The sequence below is a fragment of the Ornithorhynchus anatinus genome, chromosome 17, assembly GCF_004115215.2.
Source record: "Ornithorhynchus anatinus isolate Pmale09 chromosome 17, mOrnAna1.pri.v4, whole genome shotgun sequence".
Taxonomy (NCBI): domain Eukaryota; kingdom Metazoa; phylum Chordata; class Mammalia; order Monotremata; family Ornithorhynchidae; genus Ornithorhynchus; species Ornithorhynchus anatinus.
The window spans coordinates 1,023,980-1,038,451 of NC_041744.1; the positions used below are offsets into that span (position 1 = coordinate 1,023,980).

Below are 14,472 nucleotides of genomic sequence, written 5' to 3' on the forward strand. Positions count from 1 at the left end.
CTTCTCCCCATCTCCGGGGGCAGCCGGGTGACCTGGGCCAAGTCACTTCTCTGGGCTTCAGTTCCCTCATCTGGAAAACGGGATGAAGACTGGGAGCCCTATGCGGGACGACCCGATGACCTTGTATCTCCCCCAGCGCTTAGAACAGTGCTCGGCACATAGGAAGCGCTTAACAAATACCAACATTATTATTATCGCGGATGGTCTTTGTCTCGGCCACCGGCCCAGACCCGCGACCCTTGAAACTGGGACACCGGACACAAAAAATTGAAGCACCTGTAGAAGGGAATTCATGCAGTCGCATTACTGAGCGCCTACTGCGTGCAGAGCATCGTCCTAAGCTCCTGGGAGAGTACAGGACAACGATAAACAGACACGTTCCTGCCCACAACGAGCTTAAGACCTAGCAGTGTCGTCTAGTCGGAGAGAGGCACGGGCCTGGATCACAGGGCCTGATTCTAATTCTGCCTCTGCCACATGTCTGCTGGGATGACCTTGGGCCGGTCACTTCACTTCTCTATGCCTCCAGTGACCCTCATCTTGTAAAATAAAGATCCAAGCGGTGAGCCCCGTGGGTCAGGACTACGTCAACTTGGTTAGTTTGCATGACAAGCAGCGTGGCTTAGTGGGAAAGAGCAAGGTCTGGGGAGTCAGCAGATCATGGGTTCTAATTCCAACTCTGCAACTTGTCAGCTGCGTGACTTTGGGAAAAGTCACTTAACTTCTCTGTGCCTCAGTTCCCTCACCTGTAAATGGGGATGAAGACCGTGAAGCCCCACGTGGACAACCTGATTACCTTATATCCCCCCGCCCCTCTTCCCCCCCCCCCCCCCCCCCCGTGCTCTAGAACAGTGCTTGATATATAATAAGTGCTTAACAAATACCATATATTATTATTATTACTATCTACCCCAGCACTTAGAATAGTAGTGGTGCTTAACAACTATCACAGTTCATATGTATTATTAGCCCCCTGGCAGCTGCAGAGGGTGGTCTCTGCCCTCCCTCCACCTGCCAATCAGATGTGACAGGAGCCTTCCTGGGCACTGCTGCCCAGATGAGATTTGGGCACTCCAAGCCGGCGGCAGCACCCCTCCCACCCCACTGCCACAGGCCCCCCCGGCCCCCTCGTGACTCGTTTCTCTCGGGGGTAACTGTAAAAGCCCCCCGCCCAGCGGACCTCCTGTGTGGTCAGGGAATGTGTCTGGTTTATTGTTGTACCCCTCCAAATGCTAGATCGGTGCTCTGCACACAGTAAGCGCTCAATAAATACGATTGAATGAACCCCTCCCCCTCCACTCCCCTCAGCATTTCCATGCCCGACATTCTCCACTTTTGAAGCCGGAGGTCAAAAGGCGCCGGTTTCCCTCGTCGGAAACCACAGGCCTGGGCTCCTGCTAGAATTGAATACAAGAGGAAGCTACAGACACAAGATAGGTGCCGCCGGCCCAGGGGCTCCCGGCTCCAGGCCTCCTGCCCCCCCCAGCTCCCTGCTCTCCCTCCACGTTGCAAACCTCACGTGGGTGGCCCCCAATGCCCTCTCACCTCCAAAAGGCCTCTCCTTGCAGAAGCTGAACTCTGCCCCCACCCCCTCGGCGTTGGATCGTCCAGCACAGCCGAAGCAATTGAGGGTGGCTAGGACAGGTGTTCCCTGGAGCAGCGGGATGGACCTAAATGACCTCCCAGGCTGGCCGGGTTTAGGCTGCAGCACTCTCTACTCTTGGCGTGTGGATAGTGCACGGGCCTGGGAGTCAGAAGCATGCGTTTTAATTCCGCCTCTGCTACATGCCTGCTGTGTGAACTTGGGCAAGCCCACTAACTTCTCTGTACCTCAGTTACCTCAGCTTATATGGGGATTAAGAGTGCGAGCCCAATGTGGGGCAGGGACGTGTCCAACCTGATTACCTTGTATCTACCCCCGGTGCTTAGAAACAGTGCTCGGCACACAGTAAGCGCTGAACAGATGTGATTTATTATTATTACTACTATTACGCTCCGCTCACTCTGAGGGGCTCAGGAGACAGGGAGATGGGCCAAGGCGGGCATCCCCGCCGCCAGCCCATCACAAGCGTGCTGCCCACCTCCGGTTAGGGCGGGTTAGGGTGGCTTTCCAGCCAGACAGTGAGAAGCCGACGGGCCCCGGGCCCTGCCCCCCTTGGACCCCTCTCCCCCCACCCCATTCCCGGCCGGCCTCAGTGACTCACAACCTCTTGTTTTCCTCTGCGGAAAAGCCTGCCCGCTCCAGTTCCGAGGGACAGGCAGGCAGGAAGTCGGAGAGCCGTAAATGGCAGAGGAGGAGCCGGGAGGGAAAGCCAGGGTCGCTGGGAGAGAGCCGGGGTTGGCGGGTGGCGGGGCGGGGAGGGGGAGGCTTGCTATAATAATTATGGTGCTTGTAAAGCGCTTACTGTAGGCCAAGCACTGGTCTAAGCACTGGGGTAGATACAAGTTCATCAGGTTGGACACGCTCCCGGGCCCACACAATAATAACAATCCCGGTACTTGTTAAGTGCTTACTATCTGCTAAGCACTGTTCTTAGCGCTGAGGTAGATTCAAGTTAATCAGATTGGACATAGTCCCCGTCCCAAATAATAATAATAATAATTATTATTATGGTACTCGATAGGTGCTTACTATCTGCCAAGTGCTGTTCTAAGCACTGAGGTAGATACAAATTAATCAAGTTGGACATAGTCCCTGTCCCACATGGGGCCCCACAACTCCCTAACCCCGTATACTGTCTACAGATGAAGGCAAACTGAAAGGCCCCAGAAAAGCCCCGAAGTGACTCGCCAAGGTCACAGAGCAGACAAGTGGCGGAGCTGGGATTAGAACCCACGTTCTTCTGACGCCCCGGCCCGGGCTCTTCCCACTAAGCCACGCTGCTTCGCACATCTTGGACAGTGAGAGAAAGCCCACTCAGCCCCTGGGGGCCGAGGCAGCAGCGCCTACTCCCCAGCCAGAGGGGCTGAGCCTGGCCCCGGGCCACCCTGGCCTCACGGCCCTCACTCACCGTACCCGGGACCTGCACACGAGCACACCCCAGGTCACCCCCAAACATCCCCAAACTCTCACATGTGCATGCCCAGGACACACAGAGGAATTAACCCAGGATGTGCGACACACACACCCGTGCATGCCAGGGCACACGCGTGCATAAACTCAGGGCACCCCAAACACGCACATGCATGCCCGAGACTCCCGCAGAGGCACATTGGCGCCCCCAAAACTTCCATATATCGTACCAGGTCAGGACACACACCATGCACACGCTCCGAGACGCACCCCCAAACACACCCAGACGTTGCATCTCAACACACAACGCATGCTCTGGGTATCCCTAGGAGGGACAGAGATACAGACGTAGACCTTAAACTCATCTGGGGGCAGGGAATGTGTCTGTTTATCTTATTGCTTCCTCTCCCAAGTGCTTAGTACAGTGCTTTGCACACGTCAGGCGCTCAATAAATACTACTGAATGAGACACATGCACAGGACAAGCACACGTCCACGGAGGATACCCATGTAGTATCCACCCAAGCCACCGGCAAACACACCCTCACACCACACAACACAAACAACACAACACACACTTCCTCCCGCAGAAAAGGCCAACCCCCCGCCCCAGATTCCTGTGAGGAGCCTCGGCGTCTCAATCAGCCATCTCGACCGATCTGGGCTCGCCCGGCCCGTGGCCAGAGACGGTCTGTGGGCCGGCCCGACGGGATCGTTAGAGACGGAGGTTTGGCGCCGGTGGCCGCGGCCGCGACGACAGCTCATTTTTTTCATTTCTGCCAGCTGCGACCACACCGGGCCGTCGGATTGCCCGGACCCTCAGAGCAGCTCCCGGGCCGGGGCCGCCGGACTGGGGGGGGGGGGGGGGGGGGATGCGGACACGCAAAGCCCGCCGCCCCGCTCCCCACCCTTCGCGACACACGGCGCAGCCATCCTGCCAGCAAACCCCGCCAGGACAGCCCTGCAAATGCTCAGGCATCACCGTTACACAGCAGACCCGCTAATGACAACGTAACATATCTTGCACGCAGTCCGCAGACACAGATCACGTACACACCACACACACACACTCTCTGCAAACAGACAGGGAACGTGTAGGCACACACCGAACACCCCAGGTACACACACACCACACACATGCCCGTGCTGCAAAGTCACTCAAAGGTCAAGCGTTAGGCTGGCGGCCGCGGCTCGGTCTGCCCTGCTTTCCTCGGTCCAGCTCCAAGGAGGAGGGCAGTTGGAAGATCTAGGCCGGGCAGCTTGGCCGATCCCCGGGCGCAGACGAGGCCTCTGGAGCCCAGTTCAGTAACCTGTGAGCTCGACTGCCCCTCGGCCTTCCCGGACCGCCCCCGCCCCTCAGGACCACTCGACGGTCACCTTGTCAGGGCGGTGGTCGCCTCCCCGGGGGTCTGGCCCCTTCACCTGCCCTGCCCCCGTGCTACTGGAGGTAAACTGAGGCTCACAGAGCAGGGAGAAGGAGAGGTGGCGGAAGACCTCCAGAAAGGGGCACCTGGACAGACGGAGGAGGGAGCAAGGCGCGCGCCCCGAGACAGGGAGAGACGCAGAGAGAGAGATGGGCAGAGGGGAGCGGAGTCGCAGAGCGCTAATGTCAATCGGAGCTTTTTCTGCAGCCGGTTAATGAGGCTGGCGCATGCATTCATTCATTCAGTCGTACTTATTGAGCGGTCGCCGTGTGCAGAGCACTGTCCTAAGTGCTTGGGAGAGCAATAAATAATAATGGCACTTGATAGCGCTTACTATGGGCCAGACACTGTTCTAAGACGCCGGGGTTGGATACAAGCAAATCGGTTGGACAACAGTCCCTGTCACACATGGGCTCATAGTCTCAATTCCCGTTTTACAGATGAGGTGACTGAGGCCCAGAGACGTGAAGTGACTTGCCCAGGGTCACACAGCAACAAGCGGCGAGCCAGGAGTAGAACCCCTGACCTTCTGACTCCCAGGTCCGGGCTCTATTCCGACTACGCCATCCTGGCTTCCCAGGTGTGACACACATTCCCGGCCCAATCCCAGACACCTTCCCTGTCCTCGATGAGCTTACAATCTTACACATGCCTGCACCACCCATGCAAACGCACAGACGGACATGCAGGCGTGCGGCTGTGCAACAGCGCGCTCGCCGCGCGCACACACACACACTCACACACACAAACACACAGGTGCCCATGCCAGGTACCCGCGCTGACGCACCCCTCAGGCCACCGGCTCCCTTCCACATGGAACCGGTTCCGGCTGCGCTGCTGTGAGGGGAAGCAGGGGTGCGGAGGACGAGTCTTGCTGGACACCCGCCTGCGGGAAGGACAGGGCCGGAGTGGGGCCGACAGCGGACAGACGGACAGACGGACAGACGGACAGAAGGTCTTCGTGAGGTCTCATCCGTAGACCTTCACCAACACCCCCTGAGGGACGTGCCCCGGCCAGATTCACGGTGCATCCGGCCCAGATTCCCGTCTCCGCTACGGGTGCTGACTCTCCCCCCGGTGACCCAGCACGGACCAGCCAACACACCTGATTCTCCTCTCTCCATCCCTGACTCTCCCCCAGTAACCCAGCCCAGACCATCCCACACCCCTCACTCTTCCCCAGTGACCCAGCATGGACCATTCTTTCCCCTCTCCATCCCCGAGTGTCCCCCGTGACCCAGCACAGACCATCCCCCGCCCCCCGCCTCCCCCCCTCTATCCCTGAGTCTCCCCAGTGACCCGAGAGGAGGGCCCGGGGGGAGGGATGCTCTGTGTTGGGAGGAGGGTGGTCCCGCCCCCGGCCTCCTGCAGCCTACAATCTGTGAGGAGTGAAAATTTCGGGGGGTCTGGGGAGCGACGGGGGGTGGATCTGGGGGCGGGGAGCGGGCGGTGACCGCAGCGGCCGGAGGAATGGGGGTCCCGCCTCGTGCTATTTTTTAGGCCCGAGCCTGTGGGTCCCGGGCCGCAATTGCAGGGTTGGCCGGGGGCGGGGGACGGCGGGGGCGGCGGCGTTCCCCTGGAGGGAGGGGGACACCCTCGCCCGCAGCCGGGGACCCGGGACGGGGGCGGATCTTCGGGGTCCTTCCAGCTGTGGCCCCCTCTATACTGCGTGACCTGGGTGTCCAGTTTTCCCTCTCTGACCCACAGTTTCCCCCCCCGGGAAATGGGGAGAATGCGCTTCCCCGCCAGGCGCGCTCACCCCCCAGATGTCGTGACCCTCACGACATGGCCGTCTGTCCTCCCGGGGTCCGGCCAAGTGCCCCCGCCCACAGGCCCAGGGAAAATTCCGGGAACGAGGGAGAGGGGACCGACTGCCCCTCGTCTCTTCCTCGCAGGGGCAGGGGAATAATGGGCGGTGACAGCAATCATAATCATAATCATAATAATGGACGGCATTTGCTAACTCCTTACTAGGTGTCAGGCACCGTTCTAAGCCGCTGCGGGTAGATAACATAGATAATAGGGCTGGACACAGTCCCTGTCTCAACATAGGGCGGTAATAGGGCTCACACTCTTAATCCCCATTTTGCAGATGAGGGAACTGAGGGTCACAGAGAAGTGAAAGTGACTTGCTCAAGGTCACACAGCAGACACGAGGCAGAACGGGGATCAGAACCCAGAACCAAGGGCTTTGGCCGTCGGAGACCAGCGCACCGGGATCAGCCGGGAAGAACCGTTTCCGCCCCAACTGGCTGCACTGCGCCGTCCCAGTCGACCCGGACCCGCTCTGCCGGTGACCCCGGCCTGGCCCTGAGGACTATCGCCAGTCCACGGGGTCGGGAGGGGAGATGGGGCAGGGGCAGGGTTTCCGTCCCCTTATCCAGAGCCCCCGCTACTTTATCGATCTCCCACCCGACTTTATCCGGCCCAGGCCGAGAGGGTGGAGGTGGGCAGGGAGTTGGGGGTCAGTCAGGACCCTTTCCCCAGGCCCGTGGAGTCAACTTACTTCTTTCTTCCTGACAGTAGAGGTCTGAGAGTCAGTGGGGAGGGATCCTCTGCACCCAATGGACGCCCAGTACAGTATCCTGCACCTAACAGGTGCCCTTTACAGGTGGAGAGGCCTGGGTCCTCGGAGGGAGGAGGAGGATGAACCAACATGTCCCCTGATCTTATTTCCCCCACCCACTCCACTCTACCCCACTGCAACCCAGACCCTGGGGCACAAAATAACAGTTTGTCTAGACCGTAAACTCATTATGGGCAGGAATACATCTGCTAATTCCGCCGTGTTGGTACTCTCCCAAGCACTCCAGTACAGCGCTCAAACAATACAATTGATAGATTGAGTCAAGGGGAAAAACCTGCTCTGCGCATAGTTAGCGCTCAGTAAATGCGATCGATCGCGTCGAGTCAGAGGAAAACGTTTTGTTCACGTTCACGTGGGTGCGTATGTGTGTTTGTGTGTGTGCGTGCGTGTGGAAATGTTCCTGTTCCAGGCCCACGTATGTGTAGGTGTGTTTCCAAGCATCTGTAGGTAACGTATCATGTGTGGGTGTCCATGTGCGTGGAGGCTTGTCTGTATCTGAGTGCGGGTGTGTCTGCAGGTGCCCGTGGTGGGTTAATAATTGATAACTGTCGGTATTTGTTAAGCGCTTACTATGTGCCAGCCACAGTACCAAGCAGTGGGATGGACACAAGTAAATCGGGTTGGGCACAGTCCCTGTCCCACAGGGGGCTCACGGTTTCAATCCCCATTTTACAGATGAAGTCACCAAGGCCCAGAGAAGTGAAGTCACGCAGGAGACAAATGAATAATAATAATGTTGGTATTGTTAAGCGCTTACTATGTGCAGAGCACTGTTCTAAGCGCTGGGGGAGACACAGGCGAATCAGGTTGTCCCACGAGGGGCTCACAGTCTTAATCCCCATTTTACAGATGAGGTAACTGAGGCACAGAGAAGTTAAGTGACTCGCCCACAGTCACACAGCTGACAAGTAGCGGAGCCGGGATTCGAACCCATGACCTCTGACTCCCAAGCCCGGGCTCTTGCCACTGAGCCACGCTGCTTCTAAGCGGCAGAGCCGGAATTAGACACCCCATGACCTTCTGCTATCCGCTACGCCATGCTGCTTAGGAGCCCACACGGGAGTGCTATGGTCCTGGAGAGCCCGTGGCAGGGGCTGCAGGTGGAACAGTTCCCCTCAGCGGTGCCGTGACCCGGGCCACGGTGTCACCGCGGGTTTTGTGGACGGGGTCCCCACCGTCCGGTGGGTGGTCTCGGGGGCCCGTGATGCCGCTCCCCCTCCCCACGGCCATTGCGATGTCCGGGAAGGGAGGGCCGGGCGGAGAGGGAGGGGGCTCCGTCAGCACGGCCGCCGCCAGCTGCTGAGTCACGCAGACGAGATGACCCGGGCGTCCGGGAGAAGGCGGCCGAGGCCCGGGGACCGCTGACCTCTGACCCGGCCGGCTCGGCCGGCCGATCCCCGTGGCCTCCAACCTCCGGACCGCCGGGCCGGGCCCCTCCCCCGGTGCTCCCGGACCCCCGACGGCGAGAGCTGCACCTCCTCTTCCCACGTGCGGGCAGACCAGCGGGGAAAGGCGGGGGGTCTCCTCTTCCGGGAGAAGGACCGGGGCCCTGGCTCCCTCACTTCCTTCCACGTCCAGCTCCTCCCTGCCTCGCTTCTCGACTCCCCCCTCGCCAACCCGTTGCTCACACCCTTCCTCCTGCGGCCCCCCCACTCTCCGTCTCCCAAAAGCCACCCCTTCCAGAAAGCCCTTCCCGATTAACTCTCCCCTCTTCCAGTCAGGCGATCTGCCTGTGACCTCAGCTCCTGCGGGGTTGCTCTGCTTTTTTCATTACAGCTAATCGTCAGAGGTGAATATATCAATGTTTGTTCTCTTATTTGGAACTAGGAGCTCCTGGAGAAGAACTGTGTATCTTCCTTCCCAAGATTCCTCAAGCTCCCCGCACGGTACTCTGCACACAGGAGAAACTCAGCACAGCACCTTCCATTCAATAGGTGCCCAACACAGCACTCTGCACACCGGAGGTCCAGTACAGGACCTCGCACCCAGCCCCGCACGGCGCTGGGCACACGATAGGGAGCAGCGTGGCCTGGTGGATAGAGCTCGGCCTTGGGAGTCAGAAGGACCTGGGTTCTAATCCCGGCTTGGTCACTTCTCTGCTGTGTGATCTTGGGTGAGTCTCCTCACCCCTCCGGGCCTCAGTTCCCTCATCGGTTAAATAGAGATCGAGACCGTGAGCCCCATGTCGGACGTGGACCGTGTCCGGGCTGATCAGCTCGTATCTACCCCAGTGCTTAGTACAGTGGCACCTGGCACCTAGGAAGTGTTTACCAAATACCATAAAAAACAAAAAAACCAAAATGCACATGGCACAGCAGGTGCCCGGTAGGAGTAGGTAGGAGTCCGGTCTAGCGTTCCACAAACAGCAGGCACCCGGTATGGTGCCCTTCATCCTCAACGCTACCAAAGCCGATGCCCACTCCCCACCTACAGTGGGAGCCCGTTTTCCAACCGAGCCGAAGAAGGCCGGGGCACCCAGGAGGATCAGGGGGACGAAGCCCCTTCTCCACGAGGAAAGACCGGAAAGGGGGGGGATTCGGCCGTCTGGATCGACGCTGGGGTCTAAAAACCAGAAAGGAGGTGGGGGAGGACCCGGAATCTCGGCCTTCCAGATTCCACCCGCCAGTCGGACCCCGGAACAGATTTCCGGACCGCCGCCGGGTTGACCCCGAGTCAACCCCTGCCCCCTCCGTGCCCCGGTCGTCCCGCCTCCCCCCGACCTCGCGCTCTGCCCGCTGGGTCCCCCGCTGGCGCCCGGACGGTGAGCGCTCCTCGCCGAGCCGGCTGAGCGGGTGCGGGGTGGGGGCAGGCGGGGGCGGGCAGGGCAGGGAGGCTCCCTCATTCCTGCGGGTGAGGAAAAACAACCACTGCAGGCGAGGCCCCGGGGGCCGCCCAGGGGAGAGCCGGTCCCACCGGTGCCCCCGCCCGGCCCGAGCGTGGCCACCGGAGGCCAGGCCCCGGGAGGCCTCGCCGACGCCGCGGGCGGGCACACCCGGCCCCGTTGGCGGGAGGGCCGGATCGGGTGGTTGGCCGGGTGCCGGGGACCCGGGGCGATTCGTCACCCGTCCCGGGGCGGAGGGGAATACATCAGCGTTGACGGCACCGGGAACCACATTCCAGGGAGGAACGGACACGTGTCCGGTGGGACACCCGAGTGACCGTCCGCCCGCACCCAGCACGGGTACTGCACTGCGTGCCTCCGTGTCCCCCGGGGATGTTATTCGGTGGCCAGCCTCCCTCTGCCGTCATTCGAAGCGACCCCTAAGCTCATGGGGAGAGTCAGGGAGGGAGAGGGAAGGGCCAGGGGTGTCGGATGGGTCAGGCCGGGTTACTGGGGGAGAGTCAGGGATGGAGGGAGAGAGTCAGGAGTGCGGGGTGGTGCGTGCCGGGCCGCTGGGGAGGAATCAGGGAGGGAGAAGTGGGTTTCGGGGCCACAGGGAATGTGGTCCACCCCTGACAAACAAGGGTAGGGGTCCATTCGAATCCAGTTCCTCCCAGGATCCTGGCTCCACTGATAGAGGCAGAGTCCTGGGCTGGTCGGGTGCTGAGGCTGAACCCCTTCCATATCTCATTTGCCCACCGCTCCCTGCCCTGGGGGGCAATGGCTTCCCTGAAAGATAAGGGCAGCCCCTCCCACCCCTCCCCCTCCCCCCACTCCACTCCTCCTCCAAGGGCTGGAGGCTCACAACGTGGCCCAGCGTGGCCAAGGGGCTTCGAGGGGCGTCGAGGTCCAACCGGGAAGTGTCACGTTGGCGAAGACGTTGCCTTCCCTCTCCTACCCTGGGGCGGAGGGGGTGACGGGGCCGGCACAACTGACTCAAGGGTCTGATGTCCAATAGCCCAGGGGCTCTGGGACTATCAGCCCAAGGTGCCACATCACTCAAGGATCAGGCCTGGGTGTCAGAGGCGGGGGTCTCTGTCCCCTGGCTCTTCCTGCTGCCACAGACCAAACCCTGCCCCCTTTCCTGGACACCTGAGTGGGTCTGTCAGAGGAGACGCCCCTCCCGGCTGACCAGGACCTCGAGAGGTCATCCAGTCCATCCCCCTGCCTCCGGATCCACTTCGGTGTACCAGTAGTCGTAGCATTAGCACTTGACAAGCGCCCATTTGGTGCGGCGCACTGTATTTAGGCACTTGAGTAGTATTAATAATAATAATGATGGAATTTGTTAAATGCTCACTATGTGTCAAAGGCTGTCCTAAGCGGTGGGGTAGATGCCGGAGAATCAGGTTGGTCACGGCCCCCGACCCACAGGGGGCTCATAATCTTCATCCCCAATTTACAGATGAGGTGACGGAGGCACAGACAAGCGAAGTGACTTGCCCAGGGTTGCACGGCGGACAAGCCGCGGGGCCGGAATCAGAACCCGGGTCCTTCCGACTTCCCGGTCTACGCTCTATCCACTAGGCCACGCCGCTTCCCGGAATAAAGAAGTGACTCACTCCCCGTCAACAAGGAACTTCCACCCTGTGGGGGAAGAAAACACAAGAATATCTACCTCTAGAGAGATCAAAAATCAATAAGCGGACAGATAGGCGTGTGGGCCGGGGAGGGTGTAAATCTGTGGCCAAGTGGTAGAGTCGGCCGCAACCCGGGGTGCTCGGAAATCAGTGAGGCGGGGGAAGGCCAGTTGGAAGAGGTGGGATTCTAGGAGGGATTCTGATGCGAGGGGAGAGGTTCCTCGTCGGCCCTTAGGGATAGGGAATCCTGCCTCCGGGCTCACCCAGAACCCCCCTTACTGCGCCTTCGCCTCGACGGTCCCTCGGTCCCTGCCGGCGAGGGCGGCGGGAGGAGGAGGAGGGCAGGGGCGGGGGAGGAAGGGAGGGCGTCCTGGGGCCGGCGCGGGGCAGTGGGTGCCAGCCGAGCTGGGCCAAGTTCCCCGTTCTCCCTGGCAGCAGGCGGCTCCCCCTGCCCGGCCCTGGCACCACCTTCCCCGTCCGGCCGGCCGGCCTTCCGTCCCCGGAGCAGCCCCCGGTGCCAGGCAGGGCGAGGGCATCTCCGAGGAGCCCAGAGCCCCCTCCCCAGCCCCCACCTTGGCCCCAAGCCCGGTTTGGCCGCTACAGAGAGGCCTCTGCGACCCCCCGCCCCCGCCCCTCCACCGACCTTCTGACCCCCACCCGAGCCGAAACACCCCCGGCGCCCTCCCCGGACCCCTCCTCCCTCCTCCTCCTCGCCTCCCTCCTGCCCTTGCCCCCTCCCCATATCCCCCCATCCCAGCCCCCTCCTCCGGCGGCCTCTGCCCTGCCCACGCCCCCGGGGGAGAGGGACGCCCCTCTCTCGGCCCGCTGACCCCCCGAGGCTGCAGTTTGACCAACGGAGGCCAGGGCTCCGGTCCCGCTCCTCGCACCCCACCCCTCCCTCCTTCCTCCTCCCTCCTCCCTCCTCCTCCTCCCATCCCTCCCCGCCGGTCCTCGCCGCAGTCCGGGGCCTTTTGTGTGCGCAAACCCTGCGCTGCGCCCCTGCGCCCAGCCCCGCCGGCCGGCGCGGAGATCAGGGGGAGAAAGGAGGGCGGGGGGGGGGGCCGAGAGAAGCCGGGCGGAGCCCCTGGGGGAGAAAGAAGGGAAGGCATCGGGGCAGGGCCCGGGCGGGGGTCGGGGGAGCAGGTGGAGGGGCGGGAGGACGAAGGAGGGCAGGGGAGAGGGGCGCAGTGGGAGGCGGAGGAGGGAGAGGGCGGCTGAAGGAGAAAGCGGGGGAGGGGGCCGGGGCCCGGGGCCCGGGGGGAGAGGGGTCTGCGGAAGAGCAGGGACGGGGCGGGGGGCGCGGGAGGGAGGCAGGCAGGCTGGGGACCGAAGGGCCGGGACAAAGATGCGGGACACAGAAGCACCGACAGACGAGGCGGCCCGGGGCCTTCGGGCAGAGAGAGATCGGAGGCTCGGGGTGGGGGAGAAAGGCGGGAGGCTGAGGGTGAGGCTGGGGTCGGGGGGGGGGGGAGAGGGGAGGATGAGGCTGGGGGGGACAGAGAGGGCGAGGCTGGGGAATAGAGAGGGGAGGCTGAGGATGAGGCCGGGGGAGAGAGAGGGGAGGCTGAGGATGAGGCCGAGGGGAGAGAGGGGGGTGCGGCTGTGGGGAGAGAGAGGGGAGGATGAGGTTGGGGGGGTAAACAGGGGAGGCTGAGGAGGAGGCCGCGGGGAGAGAGAGGGTGAGACTGGGGGATAGTAGAGAGGGGATACTGAGGAAGAGGCTGGGGGGAGAGAGGAGGTGGGGCTGAGGATGAGGCTGGGGAGAGAGAGGGTGAGACCGGAGGATAGAGAGGGGATGCTGAGGGTGAGGCTGGGGGAGATAGAGGGGAGGCCGAGGAGGAGGCTGGGGGAGAGAGAGAAGGGAGGCTGAGGATGAGTCTGGGGGGCGAGAGAGAAGAGAGGCTGGAGCGCAAAGAGGGACCGGACAGTGGAGGGCGCGGAGGGAGGTGGCGGGGAGGCCGAGGATGATGATGGAGGCGGGGGGCGCAGAGGGTTGGGGGGGGGGGCCGAGGATGAGGAGGATGATGGTGGGGGGCTCGGAGGGAGGTGGAGGGGGAGGATGAGGAGGGTGGTGCCGGGGAGGCCGAGGATGAGGACGGTGGGGGGCGCGGAGGGAGGGTGTGGGGGAGGCCCAGGGTGAGGATGGAGGGGGGCGCGGTGGGAGATGGTAGGGGAGGCCGAGGGTGATGACAGAGGGGGGCGCATCTGGGGGAGAGAGGACGTGGGTTTGTGTGTTGTGTGTTGTGAGTGGTGGGCTGGGGGTGGTGAGCAGGGCGGAGGGCGGAGGGCGGAGGGCGGGGGTCCCGGGGCGGCGGGGGCGGCGGGGGCGGCGGTTACCTGCCACGGTGTACCTGTCCAGGTAGTTGAGGACGTTTCCGGCGCTGAGAATGGCGGCGGCGGTGATGCGGGCGCGGCCGCGGCTGGGGGCTTTGAGGGGCCCGGGGGCTCTGGGGCCTTTGGGGGCCCGGGGTGGCGTCGGGGGGCCCCGGGCCGGGCGGGCCGGGGGGCTGCGGGGCCGCGGGACCCGGGGTGGCCGGCGGCCGGGACATGCCGGACCACGGGGTCCGCGCCTCATCCGCGCCCCGCCGCAGCCGGCGCCGCTCGCCGGCCTCCCCTTCCTCCTCCTCCTCCTCCTCCTCCTCCTCCTCCTCCTCCCCTTCCTCCGCCGCCTCCTCCTCCGCGACGCCCGCCGCCGCCGCCTCGCGGTCCAGGCACATCGCGGGGGGCGGGGGGCGGGGGGCAGGGACGGGGGGCGGGGGCAGGGGGCGGGGGTCCGGGGGTCGGTCGGGGGTGGCGCCCCCCTCCCCAGCCGGTCCCGCTCCGCTGCCCGCTCGTCCCGGATCAGCGAGGCCGCACCATGGCCACCGCGCTCTCTGCTGATGCTGCGGCTGCTGGGCCGGACGGACGGACGGACGGACGGACGGACGGACGGACGGACGGACGGACAGGACGGACAGGACGGACGGACCGACGACGGTCCGGGGATG

The 14,472-nt window shown here is 62.8% G+C and overlaps 1 protein-coding gene across 1 annotated transcript in view; it reads right to left on the reverse strand.

The window, feature by feature from the left end:
- Nucleotides 1–14,202, reverse strand: part of SPNS2 (sphingolipid transporter 2) — a 40,553-nt gene extending 26,351 nt beyond the window's left edge. The window contains 2 exon segments of the mRNA XM_029082447.1: nt 13,823–14,129; nt 14,131–14,202. Coding sequence (XP_028938280.1) covers nt 13,823–14,129; nt 14,131–14,202 — 379 coding nt within the window.
- Between the last annotated feature and the right edge of the window lie 270 nt (nt 14,203–14,472).